General features: G+C 53.9%; 6 protein-coding genes across 10 annotated transcripts; 3 read left to right on the top strand and 3 right to left on the bottom strand.

The window, feature by feature from the left end:
- Positions 1–931: 931 nt before the first annotated feature.
- Positions 932–4,670, bottom strand: THOC3 (THO complex subunit 3). The gene is made up of 6 exons (XM_062607568.1): positions 4,408–4,670; positions 3,785–3,941; positions 2,719–2,923; positions 2,228–2,389; positions 2,028–2,128; positions 932–1,711 (listed from the first exon to the last, which is right to left on the bottom strand). Exons 1-6 carry the CDS (start codon positions 4,588–4,590, stop codon positions 1,548–1,550), a joined length of 972 nt encoding a protein of 323 aa, XP_062463552.1. The 5' UTR covers positions 4,591–4,670; the 3' UTR covers positions 932–1,547.
- On the top strand, positions 4,624–10,713 carry SIMC1 (SUMO interacting motifs containing 1). Of its 4 annotated transcripts, none has more exons than XM_062607564.1 (10): positions 4,630–4,803; positions 5,330–6,070; positions 6,310–6,530; positions 7,076–7,202; positions 7,555–7,700; positions 8,194–8,370; positions 8,669–8,797; positions 9,722–9,878; positions 9,957–10,041; positions 10,251–10,713. In XM_062607564.1, exons 1-10 carry the CDS (start codon positions 4,693–4,695, stop codon positions 10,469–10,471), a joined length of 2,115 nt encoding a protein of 704 aa, XP_062463548.1. In that variant the 5' UTR covers positions 4,630–4,692; the 3' UTR covers positions 10,472–10,713. The 4 variants fall into 4 exon arrangements, with proteins under 4 accessions (XP_062463551.1, XP_062463548.1, XP_062463550.1 ...); XM_062607566.1 differs by having other exon boundaries at positions 7,076–7,145; XM_062607565.1 differs by having other exon boundaries at positions 6,313–6,530.
- A 489-nt stretch (positions 10,714–11,202) lies between these two features.
- Positions 11,203–18,775, bottom strand: KIAA1191 (KIAA1191 ortholog). 2 transcript variants are annotated; one of them, XM_062607569.1, is made up of 7 exons: positions 18,617–18,775; positions 18,349–18,539; positions 16,929–17,055; positions 15,266–15,390; positions 13,951–14,057; positions 13,510–13,646; positions 11,203–13,056 (listed from the first exon to the last, which is right to left on the bottom strand). In XM_062607569.1, exons 1-7 carry the CDS (start codon positions 18,642–18,644, stop codon positions 12,848–12,850), a joined length of 924 nt encoding a protein of 307 aa, XP_062463553.1. In that variant the 5' UTR covers positions 18,645–18,775; the 3' UTR covers positions 11,203–12,847. The 2 variants fall into 2 exon arrangements, with proteins under 2 accessions (XP_062463553.1, XP_062463554.1); XM_062607570.1 differs by lacking the exons at positions 18,349–18,539; positions 18,617–18,775 and adding an exon at positions 18,188–18,341.
- ARL10 (ADP ribosylation factor like GTPase 10) lies at positions 18,710–21,119 on the top strand. Its single transcript, XM_062607482.1, has 5 exons — positions 18,710–18,848; positions 19,134–19,324; positions 19,877–20,039; positions 20,193–20,368; positions 20,769–21,119. The coding sequence occupies exons 1-5, from the start codon at positions 18,710–18,712 to the stop codon at positions 20,994–20,996; spliced, it is 897 nt and encodes a 298-aa protein (XP_062463466.1). The 3' UTR covers positions 20,997–21,119.
- Positions 21,120–21,739: 620 nt separating this feature from the next.
- On the bottom strand, positions 21,740–24,346 carry NOP16 (NOP16 nucleolar protein). The gene is made up of 5 exons (XM_062607571.1): positions 24,188–24,346; positions 23,903–24,017; positions 23,163–23,232; positions 22,431–22,537; positions 21,740–22,172 (listed from the first exon to the last, which is right to left on the bottom strand). The coding sequence occupies exons 1-5, from the start codon at positions 24,292–24,294 to the stop codon at positions 22,032–22,034; spliced, it is 540 nt and encodes a 179-aa protein (XP_062463555.1). The 5' UTR covers positions 24,295–24,346; the 3' UTR covers positions 21,740–22,031.
- Positions 24,347–24,435: 89 nt separating this feature from the next.
- Positions 24,436–25,147, top strand: HIGD2A (HIG1 hypoxia inducible domain family member 2A). The gene is made up of 2 exons (XM_062607575.1): positions 24,436–24,625; positions 24,806–25,147. The coding sequence occupies exons 1-2, from the start codon at positions 24,505–24,507 to the stop codon at positions 24,970–24,972; spliced, it is 288 nt and encodes a 95-aa protein (XP_062463559.1). The 5' UTR covers positions 24,436–24,504; the 3' UTR covers positions 24,973–25,147.
- Positions 25,148–25,607: the final 460 nt, after the last annotated feature.

Below are 25,607 nucleotides of genomic sequence, written 5' to 3' on the forward strand. Positions count from 1 at the left end.
CCTTGCAGGCACCTCTCTGGGGTTGGGGACAAGGCAAAAGGGATGGGTGCTGGTGGGCCACCACCCCACAGACATGGTAGGGGGCTTCTGCCCCTTCTCCCTGATTCTGGGACTCCCCTCACAGAATGACTGGGGATACCCCGGGGGTACATGGGCTGGTTTTGGTGGTTCATAGCCTTCTGCCCCGCCATGAGCAGGGCACAAGGCTACAGGCAGACCCTGGGCAACAGGGCACACTGTACCCCCCCCAGGACCCCTGGCAGCGCCAGGAGGCCTCCATCCGGAGCCAGCCTCAGCTTTGACTGATTTGCCATCATTTACTAGCAAAGAGCTCAGCTGTTACGCAGGCGGCATCACCAGAGTAGTCACCTGGAAAAGCTTCTGTCAGAAAACAATACGAGGGTAGGAAATGATAGAGATCTTGCAGGCAAGGTCTCCATCACAGGCAGGCTGCACCCACTGCTGTGTAGTGACTGCCTGTGACCAGCGCGTCAGCACAGGGGGAAGAAAAGCCCCACAGGACAGCCACTCCCTGGCCTGGGGAGCAGCAACAGGGGACACACCACGTACCACCCGCGGCAGGGGTGCAGGGAAGGGCTCTGCCATGGGTGGGACAGGCAGCACCTTCTGCAGGGGCCACAGCCCCTTTCCATCCCATGCTGCCAGACAGGCGCAGGGATACGGAACTGGACAAGCCCCTGTGGCTGTCCCCATCCTGTCCGTGCCGCTGGTGTCACTTGTCACCAGCGCGGGGGCGCAGCGCCCTCTGGTGGGGTGACAGCGCAAGACGCGAGACAGCAAGAGGGGACAAGGACAAAGGGGACAGCCCCTCCACACAGACCCCTGCCATGGCCAAGGGGAAGGAGGCAAGGAAAGGGAGAGCAGCTCAGCACCTGCTTCTGCCCCCCCAGAGCAACCACAGGCACCTTCGTTATGGAAGAGGATTTATCAAAATTAGAAAAAACCACCACATACATTTAAAAAAAAAACAAACACAAAAGAAACAAACAAAAAAGCCCCAGATGGGGAAACATCCCCCAGTTCACATCCCCCCACCCTCCCCTTGCTGCCCCAATGCAGGCAAGCAACATGGGACATCTGGGAGGTGAAAGGACAGGCTGTGCTCCCCAGACTACCCTTGCCACCCAGCCTTTGGGGCCAAGGGGACATCACGTAGCTGAGCACTGCTGGGGAGGCCTGGCCTGTGCAGGTCTCCTCTCATGGGAAGCTCCTCAGCAGTCACCTTCAGTGACACAGTTTCTTTGGCCACCTGCCTTCAAAGCAACGCACCCCCCCTCATGTCCCAGAGAGGAGGCAGCAGCCCTCGGAGGGCAAGGAGGGCCCTGCCCGTACCCCCCATCCTCCCCAGCACATGAGCTGCTTTTTCACCGATGCTCCTGAGAACAGAATGCGCAGAGCTGAGCCTGAGGTCGCAGCACTGCCAAACAGGCAGAAGAGGGGGGCCATTTCCTTACCCTGACCTACACTAACTAAGCACCCTCCCATCAAGAGAGCAGGCAAGCGCTGCCTCCCCCCGTGCGGATTCATTAGGAATCATTGGGGAGGCCAAAGAGCTTGACAGTTCCTGCCTCCCTGCTGCTGTCGTATTTGCCATCTTTGTCGTCACAGGCGAAGGCCAACAGCGGCCTCTTCGGGTGCCAGGCCACTGTGAAGGTGGGGGACTCGCACTGCACCTCCCAGAGCTTCTCTCCTGCATGGAAAAAGGCCCATGTCAGCTTGGAGAGCCCGAGCCCTCTGCTGCCCCGCAACACACACCAGAGCCAGGCACCCGCTGCTTCCCTGCTGCACAGAGCAGAGGAGGAACAAACGCTGCTTCAGAGCCTTTTAATCACCCGGTAACAAGGAGCAGACATGACACGCATGCCTGCCACCGACTAAAGAGGTAGAGGCTCCCCCTCACGGCGCTCTGCTCTACACAGCAATACTCTCAGACTAATTCTCCCGGTGCCCTCCCAGCTCCACTAGCCCTTCTCCCTCCTTGCTGCTCCCCAAAAAGAAACCATTACCTGTCTCCACCTCTGCAATGTCGATGAAGTGATCTTCTGATGCCGATGCCAGCATCTTCCCATCATGGCTAAAGCTCAGCGTTCGCACGGGCCAGTCAAGCCTGCAGCCACAGAGCAAAGCAGACAGCAAACCTGTGGCATCATCTCCTGCACGGGCACCAGGGAGGGGAGGCAAACAGCTCTGGGACAGGACTACCTACCGTGAAAAGCACCTCACACACACCAGTTCATCCACGTCCCAGAGGCTGACCAACGCATCAGCACTGCCTGTGGCAAAGTACTTCCCCATGGGATCAAACTTGATACAGATGCAGTTTGAAGGATGGGCGTTGATGGACTGAATGGGTTTCAGTTCTGGGTAGCTGTGGAGATAGACAGGGCAGGAAGCAGTGAGAGAAGTGGAGGGCTCGAATACAAGCAGGGCAGGCATGAGGGACACTGGGATGGACTGTGAGCAAACCACCAGTGCAGGGCCATGCTCCTGGAAATGTTGGGAGAATGAGGCAAAGCATCAGGGTTACTCTCAGAGAGCCCAGCCGAGAATTGGAGCAACCTCAGCTTCAGGCAAGTTCATTCCCACCCCAGAGGGCTGGGAATCACTGGAGTGTGGGGCTCAGGTTCCCCAAAAAGCAGCAAAAGGGCTTGCAGACTGGTATCTGCCACAGCCATCCTAGCTAGCCACGGCACCTACCTGAGAATGTTGATGCAACCGTTCCCATTAGTGAGAAAGAACATGTTGTTATCGTTGTTCCAAGAGATCTCATTGACCTCAAACTTGAACTGTTCCTCAGCTTTAGAGCGATGTGTCTTGGCATCAATGAAGGTGACCACATCATCCTTGTTCCCTACTGCAATGGTCTGTCCATCAGGGCTCCAACAGATGTTGATGTTCTCCCCTGGAGGAACAGAAAGGCAGCAGGTCCCGTTGCCACCCAATAATTCACAGCAGCCACACATTAAGCAGACAGGCAGCTTTTATTCCTGATCCAAGGCCACAGTCTGCTCCACTAACTCCAAACCACTCCCAGACGGGACTGAGTGCCAGACCTGCAGTGTAACACATAAACCCCATACAGCAGCTGTCCAGCAAATAGTTATTGAAAACTAAACTTAACAGGACTGCAACTTCAAGCTGACATGACCACATCATGACCTTTCCCACTTCATACAAAATGGTTCCACAGCAACCTCCGAATAAGGTCAACTCAAAGAGTCTCAGAATCCAGTGATCTTTGAGATCCAGAAAACACATAAGCCAACAATAAATACCTAGGTATTTGCTGTCAACAAGGGTAAGAACAAGGCAGGTTGCAGTTATGCCATCTTACAATGCCATTTCCAGCCCCCAAACCTCAAAACTGAAGCTTTCCAAGGGAAAAGATGGTATCTGGGTTAACCAGTACATGAATTGAAATAACTGGGGTTTTCTGAATCTACAAAAACTTTTACTTCCACCATGGCTCTCTGCAATTTTGCCTTTCCTCAGTCTCCAGTCTGGCAGTCCACAGACTCCAGAGACAAGTACACAGGACATTATAATAGCCAGCAATGAAATTCAGCAGTTTCTCCAGTCCAGACATCAGAGTACATCAGCCCTCACGTTCACTGCTGCTCCTTCCAGATGAGTGCAACACAGAGATAACAGCACTCAGCAAAGACACCCCAACTACCAATACCCACAATAAGGGTGCAAAGCACTGCATCGCTGCCGAAGGGTCCACCACAGAGGAGGTGCTGCTGGGAAGGCAGAGCCTCACCTTTGGTATTGACAGTGGCGATGCACTTGGTGGTGCGGACGTCCCAAATGCGGATGGTTTTGTCCCCGGATGCTGTGACAAAGAGGTCAGGGTTGCTGGGGTGCCAGCAGAGCTGGTCCACGCTGTCCCCATGGCCCCGGTAGTTGTTCTCCTTCACCTGGAGAGAGAGGACAGCAAAGACAGGATGAGCCTGGTTCTGCCCCTCTCATATCCCAGGATGCTGCACCCTATTACCAGAGGGGGGCGGGAGCCCAGCCCAGAGCCCCACCACCGTGTCAGTCACACCCTGCGTCCAAAGCCGGCCGGCACGGAGCAGCCCTCCCTAGCCTGACACCAGCTCCAGCCCTGGCACCAGCCTGCGGCGTCCTTGGCGACGCTCCCCTTCCGGTACAGACCCAAGCACTTGCTTCGACGCCTGGTGCCGACCACCGGGGCCAACCCACCATGCCAAAGCGGCGGGTGTCCGAGCGGCTGGGACTGGAGGGGTGGGTCCGTGCTACCGGCCCGAATCACCATTCCCAGTCCAACGGCTTCCGGGATGCCTCTGCACCGATCCAAGTGTCTGCTCCACGTGCCCACCCCCCGGTGCCGAACCGCCGCCCGCCCGGTGCCGGGGAGCTCACCAGCCGGTCCTTCTCGAGCAGGAAGACGCTGGCGGTCTTGTCGAAGGAGCCGGAAGCGAGGCGGCGGCCGCAGCAGCTCCAGGCCACCGAATGCACCTTGGCACCGTGCGCCGGGAACTCGCGGCTCCGCGTGTTGGCGCGGAACAGCTCCTGCATGGCCTGTACGTAAGGCGACAGCGCCATGGCGCGACCGCCACCGCCCCGCCCCGCGGCCGCCGCGACTGACGCACTTCCGCCGCCCCCCTATGCCCGGCCGGAGCGCTGCCGCCGCCGCCCGCCGCGAAAATGACGGACAGCGTCGTCCTCATAAGCGACCAGGACTCGGAGGGCAGCCGCTCGCCGCCGCCCCGGCGCCGCCCTCGCCGCCCATCGCGGCCCGCGCTGCCGTCCCCCGCGGTGAGTCCGCGGCTGCCGGGGCGGTGCCTCCCGCTGCTTTCCCTCACAAAGATGGCGGCGCTTCCGCCGCGGCCGGAGGCGCAGGCCGGGTACGGGAGCCGCGGGGGGACATGAAACCCCACGGACCGCAAGCCCGGCCGGGCCCCCTCAGCGCCGTCCGTCACAGGACAGCCAGGCCGCATCCCTCAGGCATCCTCAGCCTCCCCAGGAGAGATCGGGTCCCCTCGGCCGCCTCCCGCCAGCCCAAGCCTGGTCCCCAAGTGTGTCCCCGCGGGGTCCCAGGCCCCTTGGCCGTGTGGCCCCAGAAGGACCCCGGTCCCCCACCTTGGTCCCCGCAGCTGCACCTCAGGGAGGGCCCCATCCCCTCAGCCAGGCAGCGAGGGCTTTGCCTCTGGTTTCTCTTTCTGGGCTGCTGCCACTGAGACCCTCTCGCCCCTTGAGCTAGGGTGACAGTGCCACAGTGCAGAGGTCCTTGGCAGGGGAGGGCCGAGGCACAATGACAGCGCTGTCTCCTCTATCCCCACAGGAGATCATCGATCTGACCTGCGAGGACATGAGCACAGACCTGGCGCCATGGACGAGCCTCACCATCATCGACCTGACAGAGGACACGTGCAGCCCTCCCCCCAGCACCAGCCAGGCAGACCAGGACCCTGGGCAGGCACCTGCTTCCCCGGCAGCACACACGTTCCACCCCTGGCTCTTCTCCACCCTGAAGCAAGAAACAGAGGCAGGGTCGAGCCCTGCAGCGCCCTGTCCCAGCGCTCCCATGGAGCCCGGTGCCACCACAGACACAGCAGAAGCTACAAACTGTAGCTGCATCTCTCCCACCCCCAGCTGCTGCAGCTCCTCCAGCAGCCCAGCGCAGAACTGCAGCACTACCACTTTCAACAGTGACTTGGGCTCCCTGGCCAGCATGCAGCTGGACTCAGATCTGCTGTCCTTGTCCCCCTCCAGCCTGGACAGCAGCAGTAGCTGGAGAGCCAGTGGCCCAGAGGAAGAGACTCCCCATCTCTGCCAGCAAAGGGAGCTTCCCCCAAGGCTGAGCCCTGTCTCAGCCATCCCCACAACCCCAGGGAAGGCCCAAGGGCCTTTGCTGGAAGCAAGTGATTTACAGCCACACAAAGCAATCCCACAAATTACCCCAGCCCCAGCCAGGACCAAGGCTGAAAACAAGGTCTGGCTGAACAAATTGCATTATTTCAGGAGAAGCGGAGTCCAGCACCTCTTCCTCCAAGGCGTAACACCCAACAGGGAAACACAGCAGGTAAATGATGTTCAGAGTAGCTGCTACCAAGCCCAGTTGGAGCCTGCTTAGAGCAGCCCTGGTGATAGAGGATGGAGCAGGGGCAGCCCCAGCTCTGCTTCTCCTCTTGGGAGAAGCTTTGCCAGGCACCTGGGATCTCTGGTTGTTACAGTTCCCTTCGTGGCTGGCCCCAGGTCACAGCTTGGTTCCCCTGTGTGAGGGGGAGCTGGCTTTCACCCATTGCCTTGCCTTGTACACAGCAGAAACCTGAGCTCATGCCCAGCGGAAAGCTGAGCATGGTCCACAACACCATGGAGGAGAACTTCGTGGAGGCCACCTTGCATTTCCTGAACGAGTTCATCTCCTACCAGCACTGTCCCCCAAAAGAAATCATCTCCTACTTGATCAGACAGATCCTGTTGAACAACCACAGAGGAGAGATCCTGAAGGACACCTACATGCTGCTGCTGAAGATCCAAATGTACGTGTTCCCTTTGCCACAGTGCCCTCGGGCTGGCTAGATTATTCTCTATGGTCCTCACACAGCAGGGAGTGATTTTTCTATAACCCAGGATGATCTTGTTACAAGCACAGGCACATCCCTGGCTGTCCAAGGGTGGCTCAGGGACAACCTGTGACACCAGAGGATAGGAGTGTGCTTGCCTTGTTCCTGAAGTGCAGATCTCATTCTTCACTGATGTGACATGGCAGAAATGCCTTCCCTGAGCTGCAGCAGGGGACGTGGCTGGAGCGTTTCCCTCTGCTGTCCTCAGGGATCCCACATAGAAGCACAATGTTTTGTGAGGCCACAGGGCCATGAGTCCTGGGACTCCCCATGGAGTGCAGCCCCAGTCAGGTGCTTCCAGGAAGTGAACGTGGTCCGGGGAAGAGGTAGGGAGAGGACAAAGCTGGAGAGAAGGCAGGGCAGGCCCCTGAGGAAGCAGGGCTGGGAAGGGCCAGGGGCTGCTGTGCCTCCTGGCAGGAGGTTGGGCAGTTCAGCCCAAATGGACACTGCTGTGCTTGCAGGCTCCATCCAGCCAACGCCACCACAGTGGGATGGGACTGGACGCTGCTGAAGTACATCATGGAGGACAAGGTACTTGGCACCACGTGTCACATTGAGCAGGGATCATCCAGCATAGAGTGCCTGAGGGTAAGTATTGCCCCAGGGCTTCACATGGCAGTGTTCTGCTCCAGAATGGTTTGCAGCTGCTAAGGGCAGCGACTGCCAATTGGGTATCCCACATTTGTCTCATTTAGTGCTCCCCAACCTGCTGCACAGCTCTCATCTGCAGAAGCCACAGCAACAGATAAAGCCTCTGGGTCACAGCCTTAGTGCAATTGTAGAACAGGTCCAGCAAGGCCCCTAGGGCATTTCCTGAGGCAGGCAGACCCTCCTGGAGCTACTCCTCATCCACATGCATCAGCCCATTCCCAGGACAAATTCCCTGGTGCTTCTCACCCCGCAGCTCCACCAGGCTCATACTTTCTCCATCTGTCCTCAGGAGAAGCCCCATGGCCAGCTCCTCTTCCTGCAGTACGTGGTGCAGACCCTGGAGGACGACTTCCAGCAGAACCTGAGGTTGCGCCTGCTGCAGAAATCGATTGCCAAGAAAGTGCTTTCGTGTGACATGTGCTTCAACAATGTCAAGTAAGGGACACCTCCTCCTCCCCATGCTCTAATCAGATGCTAAGAGGCAGAGCTCAGAGAAAACCTGTTGAGGCTCCAGATCAGACCTTCCAGGAAGCACAGGGAGTGTAGGGCCCAAACATAAAGAACAGGAGCAGGTTTACAAAAACAAACCACCAGAGATGCTGCGAGGCATTTCCAGCTGCAATCTCACAGGCTTTTCCCAGGAATGGGCTCAGATTTGCATTGCTCAGGACAGAACTGAGACGGAGGCAGTCCTGTTGACAAGCACAGAAATCCACTGTTCAACAGATCTACTCCCCAACCTGTCCAAGCATATTTTTCATCCTTGGGGTCTTTCCTCTGGATGAAGGACTCCATCATCCAGAGTCCTGGATGGACTAGAGGTCCATCCAGGATGGATCTAGAGGTCAGAACACAACCAAATGGATCTAGAGGTCAGAACACAACCAAACTGGGCCCATCCCCACTAAAGTTCCTGTTTCTGTTCCAGGGAGGTGGTTGAATGGTTGGTCGCAACAGTCACAGGAGTCTATTTGTCAGAGCCCCAGGAACAACCACAAGAAACTACATCTTCAGCAGAAGCAAGGGCCGAACGCAGCTCATCTACACCATGGCTGGCCAGCACTAACCAGGCAGAGGTGGCTCCACAAGCTTTCTTCATGCAGAAGTAAGCCCCAAATTCCTGACTCCCTGCTGGCATTACCATGGGGCCCAAGCCAGGGAGAAAACAGTCTCTCTCTGTCAGGGCAGGGAAGCCAAGCTGTACCTGGGACCAGTTTTGGTGGTTCTCCTTTGGGTAGACATAGACTGGGCAAGCGATAACTTCCTCATGTGGTTAGTAACTAGCTCAATAAGCATCCTCCTCCTGCATGTAGCATAAGGCTGGAGCTAGATGCCATCCCCACTGCTTTACTTTGCAAGCCAAGGGGTAGCATCTCCTAGTGTTAACTGCTTCTTTGATCCAGGGTGACCCTCCTGCTCCAGCGGATGTTGTCCATCGCAGTGGAAGTGGACAAATCTCCCAACTGCAGCTCCTGTAAGATTGCAGATGTGATATTCCCATTTATACTGAATATTCCCCTGAGGAGCCAAAGGTGAGACAAATGTTCACACAGGCAGATGCTGCCTTGCACAATAGGCTTATTCCTAATTTACTTCCAAGTCAGGATGCATAAAGTACCACAGTGTAAAGACAGGCTGATTTATGACTGAGCCAGCTAAAGCATGTATCTCCCATGGAGACACACCGCCACCAGCTGTACACATCTACCCAGCTGGTGTGTTGCTGAGGACAGCTGATTCTCACTTGCTGAAGTTGCAGGACCTTAAAACTGTAAAGAGGGCCTGAAAAGCAGCACTTTGCATCAGCACAGCAAAGTACTGGCAGACACATTGCTGATTCCCAGAGGCAGCTGGGTAGCTCATCAGAAATAAAGAGTTCCTACAGCTTTGCCTTGGCATCCTTTTGATTGCTTCTCTAAGAAATGCAGTATCCGAAGGCAAAGCACAAGGGCCTGACAGGCTCTGTGTAGACATGAGACCACTAAACCCACAGACATTTCAAACCCATGCCTGCAACCCCCAGCAAGCAGAACTCTCTCAGAGTGCACAACAGGTCTAATCAAGCCAATCTGACTAACCAAGCTATCATTCCACCCAGGTCAGATGCCCTGGATCTGGCTGGCCACATCTCACTTGCTTGGCTGTGCTCCCTGCAAGTCAGCAGGAATGGGCAATTGCTGCACAGGCTGCTGGGCAGGGTGAAGTGAAGCAGCTAAGCTGCTTGACAGAGCATGCCAACCTGCAGTGGCCACAGGTCAGACCTAAGGACATAAACATAAGGCATAGCAAAGGTCTCTTATCACATCTGGTGGTTTTCCTTCCACTGCACCGCTGCACAGCCCCTGCAGTCATCCCACATCTGCACTGGATCAGCACCAGTGTGACACCATGCTGGAGCAGTTGTCCCTGGTCAGGCTGTGCTGTCTCCCCTAAAGTGAATCCCTTTTGTTTTCCAGGGAAGCTTTCCTAAATACCATGGGGAGCCAACTCCTGCGTTGCAAACTGCTAGAGCTGTTGTTCCAACATAGCTGTGATGTACCTACAACCTTGCCTTTGTCCCTGGCCAAGATCCTTTATTTCCTTAGACACTCCTCTGTGCTGCTGCAATACCAGGTATTTAGTCTGACCTCTCCTTTCCCTTTTGTCCTAAGAAACCCTCTTCCAATAACCAAATACTGTCATCTGTCATAGGATGAAACAGCAACATGGCAAAAATGGGATGAGATGCTGGAGTACTTGAGTTTGCTGCTGCTGAGTTACCAAAATGTAATACTGGGTAAGCAGCCTGTTTTGGCATTAACAAGCATGATCTTATCAAGAGGCTGCAGTAGAACAACCAAAGTACCCTTTTTCTCCTCATTTCTTACCATTCTTGAACTCATGGTTACGAGTATTAGAAAGATAATGTGCTTCCATTTCCCAGGACACTAAACAGGTCAGGCAACCCATTGTGTTACCTCTCCTCACCAGCATTTCCTCTTGCAGAGCACTTGCGGAGCTCACTCACTGAACGCATGGATTTGATCATTCAGAAGGCCAAGCCCAAGCTCCAGGACAGCGACGACATTGGCCACCTGGACATCCATCTGAAGATAGAGGACTTCATCAGCCGAATGCAGCAGGTCCTGGGAGAGCCTTTTCCTCTGCAGATCATGGAGAAACTGAACTTGCTTCGGGAGTTGTTCCTCATTATCACTGCTACCTGATGGAGACATTCACTGCAGCAGGGGGGCACAAAGAACTTCACATTTCCTCTATAAAACCCCATCGAAACCCCCATCTCATGCTGCAGTGTTAAGTGTTGTACATCATGAGTTTGGTTATACATTTCTTTGGGAAAAAAAACAAATGTCTGGTTTACATGGTCTCAGTTCCCTTGCAAATTTGCCTCATTCCACAGTTTTACCAAGCACTCTGTACACTTTAAAAAATAAATTATTTTTGTTATATGCTGAGACGTCTCTCTTGGTGCCAGCCCTGCTCAAAGGAAGCACAGACTTCTGTCAACTGTACCTTGGGATAGCATTAGACTAATGCAGGCACAACTGACAATAGTTTGCACAGCAAGCAAAATGCCAAAATACCATTCAATATTTAGGAAAATATGATATTTTAGAAAATACCAAGCACGGGGTGCAGCGAGGGCATTCCCAGGGGAGGGATCCCCAAGCCACAATGGTCAGACATTAGTAGAGGAACATTTCTGCTCCAAATCAACCTACGTGACTTTGCCCAAGGGGATCAGCATGTCAACAGGGAGGACTGGGGACTCTTCCAGAACACCAAAGTGTCTGCAGTGCAGGCAAGCATGCGTGTGATGAAGATGAATATTGAATTCAAATCCATTGCCATAAACTCAAATCACAGCTGAAGTCAGAGAGCAATTAGGCATTTCTATAGGCATTCAAAGGCCATTCAGAGGCAACAGGCTGGGAGTGAACTCTGGTAGAGCTGCTGGACCTCCATTCACAGGGATTTTATTTTTCTTGTAACAAAAAAAATAAATCATACACATTAGAGACATGAATACAGACAACAAATAAATTAATGTCAAATGAGACTGATTGCCAAGGTGCAAATGAGTGGCCACAGTGACAACTGCTTGGCTGAGTGGGAGACTTAGAACACAACGCATCATCAGTAGCGCTGCTGAAGCTGGAGAGGAACCAGAGCCACAAAACGTGCTTCTTCAGAGCAGACAGCAGCCAAGCGAGCCATCCCTGCCTCACCCTCCAGGAGGAATGTTTGGTTTAAGGAGGCAGAATCCACAGAACTCAACAGTTACCAGCTGTTAAGTAACCTCTGTAAAATGTCCAGAATCTTCCAGTACCAGATGCAAGGCTGCTGCTGCCACCTCACCACTACAGAAAGCCTGCTGCTGGCTGAGGCAGCTCTGCAACATAATCGTGAGATCAAAAGGAGACCCATTTGCCACAGGACAGGTGAAGATTAGACCAACACTACCTCTAATGCTTAAGGAATTAGATGGCTGCCAGGAGTTCCTGCCACTTCTCAGGAAAGCAAGCACTGGCTGTTCCCAGTAACTGGTGCTGACTAGACCAAAATTTACATACAGCAGTACCACAGCAGGGAGGAATGTTTAGCCTTGATCTGCTCCCCCAGCCCTGCAAAATGTATTTAATGCTGATGAAGCAAAAAACCTAACTGAGAAGTGCCCCAGACCTACACAATTCAGATAAGATGCTAGGGGGTAAAAAAAACACACAGCAAATAAATCAAGCAGCAGTCAGATTGCCAGAACATCTGCAGGTCTGTTGTCTAGGGCAGGACAGTGTTGTTTCACAGAAAGAAAAGAGGAAGATTACTCAGTTCAAGCCAAACCAGCTCTGGTCATTTCCACCTTTTGGAAGAACATGAAGAGTTGGAAGAGAAGCGATTCTTCCTCGTTATTGCCAAGCCCCATTAGATTCTGCTCCCTATCTTTCCAGTAATTGCATCTCAGAATGGTCACTGTTCCTCTTTTCCTTACAAAAGGAAAAAAATACAATCCAAGGACAAGGAATTACGAGGTGTCAAACTGTAAGGTCACATTGGATAGTAAAGGGAGCACCACATCTAAAACTGACCCTCCACATTCCCAGAGCAACTTCCTCCTGGCAGTTAATGGTCCAGTTTTTAGTCTTTGATTGTTTCCATCGTTTTCTGCTGGTGTTCTGCACATGCCACATAGAACCACAGTCCTCCCGAGGGTACTTCAGCACTGAGCAGGACAAGACAATCAGACTACATGTAGCCAAGCCAGCCTGCTTGCACACTACATGCAGGACTGTCCCACAACATATGATTCCAGGTTCTAATGCAGTGTAGTGTACCAGGAAGCACAGCTAGTGCAGCCTAGCAGACCAAACTGGTGCAGCACAGCAAACAGGATGGTTTACATTGGTTTTGTACTAGCGCAGGGGTTTTTGCAAGACTGGCTTTAGGAGGACATTCACAACTGTGCCCTCTTTTGAGGTGAAGAGCTGGAAGGGAGATTTTCCTATTTTACTGCAGCACAATGGGACAAGGAAGCAGAGCCTAAGCCACCCTGTAGGATGCTAAAGACACCAGAAGCATTCTTCCTAGAACCCAGTGGGAGCCAGCACATTCAGATCCCGAGGTTTGATATTATGGGACCGTGGAGATTGTTTCCTCCCTTCTGTGACTGAAGTGTCCATTTTGGGTGGCTTGAAGGTGACTGGATCCTCTGACATCCTAGTAGCCTGAGCACGCATCAGCTCCATTGGGGATGGCTTCTGGGCACCCTTATAGGACTGGATGGTAAATCCTCCTGATAAAGAAAATAAACCACAGCAAATAAGAGCTAGGAAAACCATCCAAGTCCTTTTTTCCAATGCTGCCAGGAGTGAACAGTGTCACTGGTGCTCAACACTGCAGAAACCCTATGCAAGACCCAGCAGCTTCAGGTCATCTAAAGCTTATCCCACATCAGTGGCTGACACTTCCAGTTCTGGTTCCACCAGATAGAATAAAAAGCTGCCACCTTTACACCCTGCCCTTCCACTGCAGCTCAGTGCAAGTTATTTCTGCTTTCAGGTAAAACCTATACCAAGGACCTAGCTGCCTTATATGTAAGCACAGAAATGACATGAATAGCATATTCACAAAGTGGTCCTAGAAAGTAGCAAGACAAGCAGGATAAGGCTCCAGAAACGGACAGCAAGTTTGTTGTGTGACAGTCCTACCCCAGCTCTTGCAACACGGGAGATTTTAGAGGACATACCTGGATCATTGGTGGATTTTTGGATGGTTTTGGGTCCAAAAAAGCTCCATCTTTCAGATGGTAATTTGTCCCCACCAGTTTCCATGGTAAAGTCTAGACCAGTTAGAGAAGTAGAGGATCCCTGACTAAACCAACTCCTAGGGAAAAATCATTGATACGTATAAAACACAAGAATACTTCAAGTGGCCCCACTGTAGCAGGAACTGTACATGCAGTTATCAAGTTGCAATTTAAACAATCTTAATAGCATTGCTACCACCCCAGAACGAAGATACACATGTGCAAGTTCAGCAAAGCTTTCAGATCTATGCAACACAAGTCCACAGCAGGCTCTGAATTTCACCCTTTAGTCCCTCACTGGACAAGGTTATCTGTAGCAGCTCCCACCTCAGCAGCCTGCAGGAAACCAAAAGAGGCAGTGGTCTGCCAGGAAGAGAGTACCTGTTTTTATGCCTGGGAGAAGACTGGGGAGTGCTGCTTGGAGTAGACTGAGCAGAAGAACTCTGCTTGTCATCTTTTGTCATCTCTCCATTCTGCATTTTCAGCTTCTGTTCAGAGAAATGCAGAAGGAACAGAGCTTAAATACAACACATAAGGAACAGCCAATTTTATTGTCAAACTGAGCAGCTGTTTGTATCACATGTGATTAAGGATTTGTCACTTCACCCAAAGCCACACCCAGTACTCGCAAACACACCTTATGCTTCTTTTCACACAAGATCTAAGCATTTTGGAAGTCCACTATGCTCAAAACACATTCTCCAGGCTAGAGGAAGTAAAACAACACCTACAGCTCACTCCACTTCACAGGCAACAACAGTAATGTGCTGCTTCAGTACCAGCACTAACAGGGAAGCTGCAGACATAGTAGACCTGGCTTTATCCCATCAGCTCAGCTCCCTGGTAGCAAGTCAAAATACCACAGCAATCATCTATCTCCTGGATTTTTCAGAGCAACAAAGCTTTCAGTCCCACAAGTTCTCTAATGGAGGTGAGACCAGACCTTGTACAGAACATAGGAGGTGTAGGAGCACCCCTAAGAAGTAAACCCCATACAAGAGGATGGAAACACGGCTCTAGAGCACTGCAATTATTTTGACTGTGCTCTTCAAATGCAGTTAAACAGGAGCTAGGTGTACGCAAACCAGGATATTGCAAGTCCTACAGTACAAACTGAACTTTGAAGAAGTCACTTGAAGGGCAGTTATAGTTCACCAACCACACGGGCACCTTCTCAGGATGTTTCCCATGCATATCCAAGCCACACTAATGCAGTTCAACACTGTTACTGAAACTTTGACCTTGTGGGAGAACACTAGAACAGTTCACTATTAAACTCCAACTGCAAGATTATTGTGGGTAACTGAGCTCATCAGAAACATGTTCATTCAAGCCCTTTGTCTTTATTTGCAGTCGGAGACAAGCCCCATTTCATTTGCTGACTTCCACCTCAGAAACACGGGGTTTACAAGTTCTCTTGGGACAAACAGTTCAACAGTCAACTGCGGGGCACCAAAGGCACAGCAAGAAACTAGATTCTGTGTAAGCATGTCCTCACTTGAAAGAGGACTGTGAAGCTATAAAGTCTAATGCTAACTTTAAAATAAAAGTGGGTAACCTTTTCTACACAATCAGGTAAAAGCCTTCAGAGGAAGCAGTTTAAGGAGAGCAACATACTCCAACAGTTCCACCACCAAGCATGTGTTAAGGTAGTACACAACCCACACAGAAAAAGCCAATGCAAAACAAGCCTTACGTGGACTGCCTCAGCCACTCGATGATACTTGGTCTCCTCAGTAGTGAGGCCTTTGTGAGGGGTGTAGCCAGCTTCCCTCAGCCCTGCCTGCTGCTCAAAACGCTGGATGCTCTCCTGAGTCTGCTCTGGAACAGACAAAAGCACATATTCAAACACAAAGGCCACAACAAACAGTTCTAACAAACAAAGGCAACTGCAGCAACCAAACGCAAGACTTTTTTTCACCATTTGTACCTACACATTGTGATGAGTTGATAGAGGCAGCAAGATGAAACTTGTGAGATTCTGACTTGAAAACTGTCCTGAGTCATAAGGCTAAGTCAGATGAACAGTGATTTGTCCCAGATCACCAGCTGTATTACAAATGCAACACCTGCAATCATATCTATCTTGCCTATCAGCTGCATCACTCCCAATCACAACTTCCTAAATCTAGGAGACCCCAATAAGCTGGTCATTTGAAGTGGCCCTTTAGATTCAAGGGAGTTTTTTGGACAAAAAAGATGAAGTCTTCTGAAAGTCTGCCCACATGATCTAACTGATAATCACAGCTCTGCAGAACAGCTGGGAAGGATTCCCATGGGTTCTAGATCAGGTAAAATAAGCTATTTCAGCCAAATACAGAGCCAGCATCCAATACAGTGACATCAACTAAGAAAAAAGTCAAAAGGAATTCAAGCACAAAGATTACTGGAGAAGCCCAGTGTCTCCTTCAAAACAGGCAACATTTCACATGTTATTGCTAGTTATTTACAGGAACAGTGCACTGCATATGAGGAATGCAGAGGACTTTACTTCCAATTTGTGATTGAAGTTAGCACCAAGAAGGTGTAGGCTGGGGCTTCTGACTTATCACTACAAAAGAACATTTTTAGGCCATTATTGTTTTAGCCAGATTAGCATTTTAGTAGTAGACTAGAACAGAAGCTGCTTTCCAGGAGGAAGTCTATTTTCCTGGGTGTTATTTTCTGATCCATGGGTTATTTTTGAGCCAAGACTTAAAGAAGTGCAGATATACAGCTATTCCAAAATGCTGATCTGAAAAGCCTAGAAGTCCTTGGAAGCATTGCTTGCAAGAAAATATAAAGCTGAGATCCCAGCTGCTAGAAGAAGAGGCATTAGTGACAGATTAACTCTTGAATAATTCCTCTTGTTGCAAACTGACCCAATTTCATTTTAAAGCATCTTTATTTATGAGTTTGGGGGCTTTTTAAAACAAGACAGCAGCTGCTGCTATTAACTACCAGAAATGCCAGCAAGTGCCTCATTAGCACAGCATGTCAGCTCTCCACACCACTTTGGTTAATTTTAAAGCTCTACCTGTCATCCAAAAATAGCAAGTTAACAAGCAAACAGCAAGTAACAGCAGCAGCCACCTCAGCAACAAGATGGTATAGACTGCAGTGTCCTATCAGCAGATAGCATACCCTGCACCCCTCCCTTATCATCCACCTCCACCACCTGGAAACAGAGGCAGTAAAAGTGTGGCTTATTCCCTAGCTCCTTCTAGAAGCACCCTCCAAAAACCCTCATACAGCTCAAGCACAGAGTCAGTCTGAACCCACCAGCTGTCCAGGAACTCTGGTAGTTACCTTGAGGCACTACCAAGACAAAGCATGCTCAAGTGCCCATTAGGCACCACATTAGAGGTGAGAGTTCTTACTTGTAATGAGAGAGTTCATGATGATGTGAGTGGCCTTGGCCTTCACCACAGGTACCTTGTTCACACTTTCTGTAGACAATGATGGAGTTATGATGGATGCATTCATGTTAGCATCCCCCTCCTCGATCTGTGGGGAAGCAGCAGGGTACAGTTTAAGATGAGAAAGTATCTCAGCACCTTGCCAGGCCGCATTTCTAACTACTGAAATGAAACACAAGGCCAAGCTGCTCTAGCAGCTAGCCTTCATCCCTTGGAATAAACCCATACACTGTTCTCACTACAGCTAGGAAATGTTTAGAGCTTGAACCTTACAATTCTTAGCAATGAACAAGAACTTGCATCCAGTATTTGGAAACATGCAGGGCTCAGAGCCAAAAAGTTGTTAGTCTAAGCACAAAAGGTCAACAGGAAAGAAACCAGAACATATCTACTTCCATTCCCATAACTGAAAATTGGACTTCAAGGTCCACTGGGCAAGAGCACCCTTTCAGAGACAGCTCAGAAACAAGCTATTTACAGAACAGCAGGCACACAGATTAGAGGCTGGTGTTTAGACCTCGCTTCCCACCTCACTCCTTGTATCAGTTCCCTGTTCAGTGTATCCAGCAGTCATAGCTCTACCACTGACCACAAGACCCAGGCAACAAAGACCAGACAATGAATGCTACAAGAAATCCTGTGAAACACAGAAATCCTCCTCTTAGCACAGGAGTCACCACTCCCGAACTTGACAATTTGCTTTCTGCACCAAACCACAACTTCAGGTTTCCCTCCATTAGATATTTCTGGGTTGGTTTTTTTTTTTTTTAAAGGAGGTGAAAATCCGAGGTTAAGCTCTAAGGGATACAGTTACTTGCTTCCATTCAACCACAGTCAGTGCCACTTCAAACTGGGAAAGCAGCCTCTAAATTTAAAAGAGCTGGTCCTGTACTCAACGCCCTCCCACAGTCATTTCATGCAACAGTTTGGGCTGGAAGGCACCTTCAACAACTGTCTGGTTTAGCCCCCACTGCAGGCTGGGACATCTCCCACTAGAGCAGGTTGCTCAAAGCGAAGCCCCACCTCACTTTTAACACTTCCAGGGATGGGGCATCCACAACTTCTCTGTACAGTCTGTCCAGCGCCTCGCCACCCTCTGCATAAAGAACTTACAGCCAGCCCAGATCTACCCCTTCGCCCTGGTTTCAGCTCACAGCTTTAAACCTATAAACACCTCCCATAGCGAGGGGACTCCCCAGACAGGCCCATCCCAACCATACCGCAATGCTACCACAAGAGAGACAGGCCGCAAAGCCGGGCTCTTGTCCCCAGCGCCTCCGGGGCTCTGCTGCGGATGGCGGGGGCAGCTCCCCGGGGCGGTGCCGCGCCACCGGCAGCGGGACGGCTGTCAAGGCCACCGCAGCAACCTCCCGTCCTGTACCTTCGAGAGCTCCTGGTACTTGCGCTCGGGGATGACCGGCTGCTTCCAGAGGACGCTGGCGCACAGGTCGGCGGGCGGCGGAGTCATGGGCGCCGTGTCCTCCAAGCCCTCGTCGTAGCTGAAGGCCCGCCGCGGCACGCCGACAGGCAGCGATATCTTGCCCGGGCGGGGGCCGCCGCCCTGCTCCAGCGCTGCGGACAGAGAGGGCAGCGCTCAGAGCCGCCGCGGCCTGCCCGGGCCGGCGGGGAGCGCTGAGGGCTCGGCTTACCGGGAGCGTCCGGCTGCCGCGCACTCATGACGGCGGCTCGGCTTAGGCTAGCGAGGCTCGGAGGGGTGTGGTGGGGCAGAGCCCGGCGGCGCCATGGCGGGGAAAGCACCGGTAGAACACCAGCGCTACAGCGGTACCACAACGGCACCGGAGCGCAGGGACCGCCCCCGCGGGAGGGAGCTTAGAGGGGCACAGATGTCGCGAGTCCTGAGCGCGGAGCACGCTGGGAGATGTAGTTCGGGATGAACGGGGCGGGGCCAAGGATTCCGAGCAGCCTGACCCTGCCCGGTTCCTGCCCGGTTCCTGCCCGACACCGCCAGCCCTCGGCCCCCCCCCTCCGGCGGGGTGCTCAGCCCGCCCCAGCCGAGGCAGCGCGGCTGAGGGCCACGGGAGCCGCTCAAGGAGGCTCCAGGGAAGGGCCAGCAGCCGTGGGACCTGGCCCGGCGCTGGGGTGCGTTGCGCCACCGGGGTGGATTGAGGACCTGCGAGTCCCGTGGGCAGTGGGTGCACCGGGCAGGTGTGAGGCCTGGGGGCAGCTCATATCAGAGACCTGGCCGCCCCCTGCCCACCGTCGGGACCGCTGTGTTCGCCCTCGGTTCCCTCCTCTACATCGCCTGGAAGATCTCCTTCTGCGACACCAACAGCGGCGCCGACTGGGACGGATGGTGGGAGCAGGACCTGTGGGAGCAAGCCCCCTCCAAGGACGCCGTAAGGAGGGGACGGACTCCCCCGGTACCCCCGGCCCACCGCGGGCGGGAAGGGCTTAGGGTCGGGATCTCCCGGGCATCCCCTACACCGGGATCTCCTCACCGAGATCTCTCCGATGGGGCAGGGCACTGGGATCTCTCCTGGTTCCTCACTTCTCCCCCGGGACCGTGAAGCTGGGGAAGGGGCAGGGTCGGGGCTACCCCTGTGCTCCCCAGGCTGGGGAAGGTTCTGGATCACCAGCAGAATCCACACAGGGCTTGGGAAGGGGGCGCAGACACTGGATCCCCGCTGGGATCTCACACTGGTATCCCCTGGAGCAGGTCAGACTGGATTCCCCAGGGTATTCTTGGGATACAGCCCATGGGGTACGCTCCTGCAGCCCATCACGCAAGGGGACGGTCCCCAGCTTGAACAGCCAGTGGAGCCCACCAGGATGGAGGGGATGGTGAGGACCCCTTGCTCTGGGCTCATCAGTCAATCATCCCATAACCATGCAGCTGCGGGTACTGGGACCTGCTCCCACCCACCCAACATGCTCCTGTACCCCCTCAGCTGGACTGGCAGCAAGTGCTGGTGCTGGGGCTGGACGGAGCGGGGAAGAGCAGCGTCCTGCACTACATCTGCAACCAGACGGCCAGGAAGCACTTCACACCCACCCAGGGCTTCAACTGCACTCAGCTTTCTATTGAGGGGCTGGAGATGGAGCTGCTGGAGGGTAAGGCTGGCCTGGCTCTGCATGGCCTGGAGCATTCCACCCACCTGGAGCATCCCCCCCTGCCGACACCAGGCTGGGGGTAAAGAGCATCTGGGGTGATGGGAGGTCTGATTGATCCCCACACTGGTGCCTGATCCTCTCCATCTCCCGCAGTGGGTGGCAGCCAGAACCTGCGAGCCTACTGGCCCCACTACGTGAGCCATGCCCACATGCTGGTGTTCGTGGTGGACTCGGTGGACAGGTTGCGCCTGGTGACAGCACGCCAGGAGCTGCACTCGCTGCTGGCCATAGAGCCCCAGCTGCCCCTGGTGGTGCTGGCAAATAAGCAGGTTGGTATCTATCTCCACAGGTGCCTCTGGGCATGTTTCCAGTGAAATCCTTCCCCAGGGCCCTGAAGGGAAATCCTGATGCCCCAAATCCACCAACTCTTGCAAAATCCGATCTTGGGACAGTCTCCTCCAGTTTTCATTGGGAGGCATGGCTGCTGTTGCCAGCGCCTGGCTAATGAGTTTCAGGAGAACACCCAGGTAGCACATGCCAAATCCTGGATGGGAAATACATTTCAAGGCAGTTGACCAAGCGCATGCCTCGTGCTGCTCCCCATTAGCTTGTGCCAAAGCAGCTCCAATGCAAGAAACAGCCCTGCCTGCACGCTATTCCTGCCAGGACCAGGCTGCTGCCAGCTCCATGCACTGCTCCCCTCCTGAGCAGCCTCTTCTTTCCCCACAGGACAAGAGCGATGCCTTGAGCACGGCAGAGCTGTGGGAGGAGCTGGCCCTGCACACGCTCAGCGAGCATCGGGAGGTCTTCCTGCTGCCCACCAGCGCGACGTGGGACAGCCTGAACACTGCCAACAGCATCCTCCATGTGAAGAGCCTGCTGGTGACATTGCTCTCCCAGACCTTGAGCACTCTGCCACAGGGGGAGGGCAGCCAACCCCCCCCAGTTCAAGGATGAAATCACCCTTGGGATGCTCCTGGTGAGCAGGAACATGCAGCACAGGGCAGCACCCCACACCTTCACAGTAGCCCTGCAGGATATTAAATGAACGGGGCTGGAGAGGGAGTCCTGCCAGTGCTGAGCACAGCTTTCAATTCCCCCAACTCTGTACTTAAAGCCCTGTTGAGGAGAGATGAGGGCAGGTATTGGGCAGCCCTTCACCCTGAACAAGGGCAAAGATGTGCTGTTTGGTAGTTGCTGTGCCCAGCAGGCATTTGCCCAGCTGCCTGATCTCCCTCCAGTTCAGCTTCACCAGGTCACAGGGGATGAAGGAAGCCCTGCCTGCAGGCAGGAAGCTGCTGAGTCAGGCCACAGGGTGCTGGGTCCTGAAAACCCAATCATGAAAGCAGGGGAGCACCTTGGGAGAAGGGAGTACACTCAGCTGATCTCTGCTGTTAAAACTGTCACTCCTTCCTTTTGTCAATAAAAGAGGTTGACCAATCTGCACTGCCCTCCAGCTCCTTGGCAGAGAAGGGCTCTCCCAGCCTGCAGGCAGGAAGGTCACTCACAGGGGAAGGAAGCAGCACATGAGCCTGCTTCAACTTCTGCTGCCTATAGGGAAATCAGCAGAGGTTCTAGTGCTGCCTGCATCCGTTACTGCAGAAGGTGCCATGTGCCCAATATCCATGTCTCACCATGGCACTGGGAGCTCTCAAAGCAGGACTGTGCCAAGCAGGAGCCCATGAGTAAGACACACCACCTTGGAAAAGCAATTTATTTTAACAAGGCAACAGGAGCACTGCCTGCCACGCACAGGGACTGGCACAGCACACTCAGTCCCAATGCTACAAGCCACAGACAAGAGCCTTTCACGCCTGGTTATAACTATCTCTGTCTAATGAAGGTCCTTCCTCCATCACCAGAGGCTTTGCATAGCTCAGCTTGCAGGCACTGGGGCTGTGACTGTCACCTGTCTGTCAGTCTGTGCTAAGCACAGAAAACAGTTGTGTCAAGCCTGCACTTGCAGGCAAACCTGAGGGAAAAGGGCAGTCACTACACCTCCATCTTCTCCTGCTTGAGGGATGCAACAAATTCCTTGTACTCCTCGGGATAGAAATTCTTGTACACGTTGATCTTTCTCTTGATCTGCTTGGGAGTATCCTGGTAGTAGTTCTTCTCGTCTCGAGCCATTTCCTGAGACAAAGGAAAGCATAAAACAGAGGGATGTCCCCAGGAGCAAACACCAAACCAGCCCAAGCCACACTCCAAAGACCCACCCAGGCCGGCTGTGATCACTGCCTGACTCAGACAGGGATCTGGCCAAGGTTCCCCTTAACACAGCTCACTGCAACACAGGAGCCAGGACAGAGAGGATTATTGGTTCCCATTCTGTAGAAGATCCAGGATCAAGCTGCTCTGGTTGCTGTTCGCTCTGGGACAGCCAGTACTGACCTTGTAATTCTCCCCGTGGTTCTGTATCATGTACCGCACGTAGTCAATGAGATCTCGTGAGAGTGTGTTCGACTTCTTCTCGGGCAGACTGGCCTCATATTCCATCTCTAGGCAGAGAACAGAGACACCATGAAGCAGGGGAGGCAAGCAAGCAACATCTCAGAAGTCCCCAGCCTGTTCCCAAGATCAAGTCCTGCTGCAGAAAGGAGGTGGCTTCCCAGCACCATCTTGGAGGAAAACAAACAACAGTCCTCAGCACAATGTGCAGGCATACTGCTCGCAGCACAAGTGGAACATTTCTGCCCAGGCTGCAGAGTGTGACTGTTCAGAGCTGCCCAGTCCACCACCAAAACATGCAGGATACTGCAGCCTCAGTTTGTCACCCTGCTGTCACAAACCATCCTGTTTCAGAATCACAAGAGCCCTCCTGGGGCTGCAGGTAGAAATACTGTAAAGAAGGCAGCACAGGAGGGAAAAGGAAATTCCTGAGCCAGAGGACGCATAGGAATGGCAGAGCTGCTGTCCTGGCTCCCACTCAGCTCCAGCCTGGCTGGGAATCTCCAGCCAGCTGTTGCCAGGGGCTTGCTCCTCTACAAGCCTGGAGGAGAAGTAACACTCTTAGGGCATAGCACAGAGATGAGAGATAAAATAACCCAGAGGGCCTTGGGAGAACCCAGCAGGAAACCGCCAGGGCTGGAGGTGCTCCCTGGGGCAAGCAGCAGCAGCACTGACCGTTCAGCACGTAGGGCTTCCGCACTAGTTCCTTTCCTTGGTCTTGTCCATTGCTTTCCAGTTCCATCCCCTGTTTTGAATGAGAGAAAAAGCAACTCAAGAAAAACCCATTTGGGAGAGAGCCGTGTCCTGATACATTGCTCCCAAAACTCCAAACTGCTTACCCAATGGCTGCAAGGACAGAGAAATCTCAGCTGATTTAAGAAAAGCTGTTATTTGCGCCATTAAGCTAGCTCGAGGACAACCTTGTCACAGTGTGGACACAGACAAATGGCAAACAAGGTCACTCCTGTTTTTCATGAGTGTGACGTTTTGTGCGGCCACCTTTTGCCTGGAAGTGTTGCTCACTGGTGCAGACAGGCCAGCCTGGTGCTACTGTACATACCAAAGCCTTCTTTGCTATCAGGAGCAATTCAGCTGCTGTGTTCCCAACCCTACCTCTCCCTGGCAAGTCTCAGGAGATTGACTGGCATCATTTCTAGTGAAGCCCATGATTCATTCTTAAGTCCATTATTTCTCTGTGACACTGGAGCTTGCTCCCATGCCAGGATCTTGGCAAGAAAACAATATCCATGGATAAGAAACCCATCCACCTACAGAGACCGGCCCAGAGCCACCTGACCCATGCCCAGGGTAGGCTTCTGCTCTTCCCCAGCCCAGCTGCGTGTCCTGGGGAGGCATCACCTTCCATCCCCCACAAAGGAGCAGCCGCAGCCGATCCCCCCAGCCCATACACTCACCAGCAGCTTCTTCTTGGGGATGGGGACGGCCTTGTTGGGATCGCCGGCCAGGCCCATCTCGGCCAGGTTCTGCGCCACCGACTTGGTGGGGTCCCATGCTTGGCGGATGTGCGAGCTGCGCGGGGACAGGCACCGGCATCACGGCTGCGCTCCGCCCCACACACACAAGCGTCCCCCGGGCACCCACCGAGACCTGCAGCAGCCCCCCAGGGGCACCCGGCCGCCCTGCCCATAGCCCGCACCCGGGTCCGCGCTCCCCGTGCGCGCCCATGCCGCGGCCCTCACCATGCGATGCGCGGGGCGGCGCGGCGGCGGGCGCTGCGGTACAGCCGCTTGCGGTTGAGGTTGTAGGAGTACTTGTGCCGCCGGCTCTTCCCCTTCGCCTTCGGCATGGCCGCTCCACGCTGCTGCCAGCGCCGCGCCGGAATAGGCCGCGGGGCACCACGGGAAGTGTGGTCCCGTCCCGCAGCTCCGCTTGTCGGGCCAACCTAGTTGCGGACTACAACCCCCGTCATGCCCCGCGGCCGGAGTGCTCGCTCGAACGGTTCCTGGCTACGGCGGCCGGGGCGGGTCGCGGTGGTCACCTTCCTGCGGCCGCAGCTATGGCGGCCGAGCCTCCTCCGCCGCCGCCGCTGGAGCCCATCGTGCTGCCGGTGTTCAGGGAGGAGGGCTTCGGCGACAAGTTCCTGCGCAAGACCCGAGAGAACCCCCTGGTGCCCCTCGGTGAGGGGAGGGAGGGGGGTGGCGGTGTGGGGCTGAGGGAAGGGGAAGGGTCGGCTGGCAGTGGGGCTGCTCTGGGGGTGCTTCACAAGCCGGCAGCGCTCAGGTGCGGGGTGGGGGGGGCATGAGCTGCTCCTCAGAGCCCCTGCCCGCCAAGCATCCCTCCATCCTTCCCCTCGGCAGGCTGCCTCTGCACCGTCGGCATCCTGACCTACGGGCTGATCAACTTCAAGAGGGGCGACACCCGCAAGTCTCAGCTGATGATGCGGGCGCGTATCCTGGCCCAGGGCTTAACCTTCGCGGCCCTCCTCGGGGGCATGGCAGTCACAGCCATGAAGTCTAGAAAGTGAAGTCAGGCGAGAGGGGAGCTGCGGGTGTGCCCCCGCCAGCCTGTGTCCAGCTGGATTTGGGCTGCGGATGGAGTTTCTGAGAGACAGTTGTGATGTCCCGGTGGAGCTGGCACTGGAGAAGCTCTGGGTTCCAGAGCTCTGGGAACTGGCTAATACAACTCTGTGAATAACCTGATCTTTGGGCCCTGGCGGTTTTTTGATTCTTTGAGGGCTTGTCCTCCTGCTGCACTGAAGGCTGTGTCTCACTGAGCCTCTCCAGCCCTGTCAGAGCTCTCATCCCTGCTTGGTGCTGTCACACTGTTGAAATTGGGTCCTGGGGTCAAGTTGTGTCTTTATTCAGGCGGTGCACCAGCATTTGAGAAATGAGCTGCCCCAGTAGAAGCTGTTTGTGGCCTGGTCCTGCAGGACGGAGTTCATAAGCAGCAGGTGAGTTGTCTGGGGAGAATATGTAATCTGTTGGGTTGCAGCCAGTGAGTAATAAAGTGAATTGCAGTGAGATTCTGACTGATACTGGGTGGCAGAGCATTGAGAGACCAGAGAGTAAACAGGAAGGGAGAAGGCAGAGCTGCCTCACAACTGCGGTGATGCAAGCAGGACACAAGATGCAACTCCTGATGAAAAAAAAAAGTTGGGAA

The sequence above is a fragment of the Pezoporus occidentalis genome, unplaced genomic scaffold, assembly GCF_034315485.1.
Source record: "Pezoporus occidentalis ecotype Australia unplaced genomic scaffold, CSIRO_AGI_Poc_V1 ctg124, whole genome shotgun sequence".
In the NCBI taxonomy this organism is placed as follows: Eukaryota; Metazoa; Chordata; class Aves; order Psittaciformes; family Psittacidae; genus Pezoporus; species Pezoporus occidentalis.

Coding starts and splice junctions, on each gene's coding strand:
- SIMC1 (XM_062607564.1), top strand. CDS start 4,693: ATGACGGACAGCGTCGTCCTCATAAGCGACCAGGACTCGGAGGGCAGC. Junction 6,071..6,309: donor CCAACAGGGAAACACAGCAG/GTAAATGATGTT, acceptor CCTTGTACACAG/CAGAAACCTGAGCTCATGCC. Junction 8,798..9,721: donor ATTCCCCTGAGGAGCCAAAG/GTGAGACAAATG, acceptor TTTGTTTTCCAG/GGAAGCTTTCCTAAATACCA.
- KIAA1191 (XM_062607569.1), bottom strand. CDS start 18,644: ATGAGTGCGCGGCAGCCGGACGCTCCCG. Junction 17,056..18,348: donor AGTACCAGGAGCTCTCGAAG/GTACAGGACGGG, acceptor GCTTCCCCACAG/ATCGAGGAGGGGGATGCTAA. Junction 15,391..16,928: donor CATGAACTCTCTCATTACAA/GTAAGAACTCTC, acceptor TGTCTGTTCCAG/AGCAGACTCAGGAGAGCATC.
- HIGD2A (XM_062607575.1), top strand. CDS start 24,505: ATGGCGGCCGAGCCTCCTCCGCCGCCGCCGCTGGAGCCCATCGTGCTG. Junction 24,626..24,805: donor GAACCCCCTGGTGCCCCTCG/GTGAGGGGAGGG, acceptor TCCCCTCGGCAG/GCTGCCTCTGCACCGTCGGC.
- THOC3 (XM_062607568.1), bottom strand. CDS start 4,590: ATGGCGCTGTCGCCTTACGTACAGGCCATGCAGGAGCTGTTCCGCGCC. Junction 3,942..4,407: donor TGCTCGAGAAGGACCGGCTG/GTGAGCTCCCCG, acceptor CTCTCTCTCCAG/GTGAAGGAGAACAACTACCG. Junction 2,390..2,718: donor GGTTGCATCAACATTCTCAG/GTAGGTGCCGTG, acceptor CTATCTCCACAG/CTACCCAGAACTGAAACCCA.
- NOP16 (XM_062607571.1), bottom strand. CDS start 24,294: ATGCCGAAGGCGAAGGGGAAGAGCCGGCGGCACAAGTACTCCTACAAC. Junction 23,233..23,902: donor TCCCCAAGAAGAAGCTGCTG/GTGAGTGTATGG, acceptor CATTCAAAACAG/GGGATGGAACTGGAAAGCAA. Junction 22,538..23,162: donor GAAGCCCTACGTGCTGAACG/GTCAGTGCTGCT, acceptor TTCTCTGCCTAG/AGATGGAATATGAGGCCAGT.
- ARL10 (XM_062607482.1), top strand. CDS start 18,710: ATGGCGGGGAAAGCACCGGTAGAACACCAGCGCTACAGCGGTACCACA. Junction 19,325..19,876: donor AAGCCCCCTCCAAGGACGCC/GTAAGGAGGGGA, acceptor GTACCCCCTCAG/CTGGACTGGCAGCAAGTGCT. Junction 20,369..20,768: donor TGGTGCTGGCAAATAAGCAG/GTTGGTATCTAT, acceptor CTTTCCCCACAG/GACAAGAGCGATGCCTTGAG.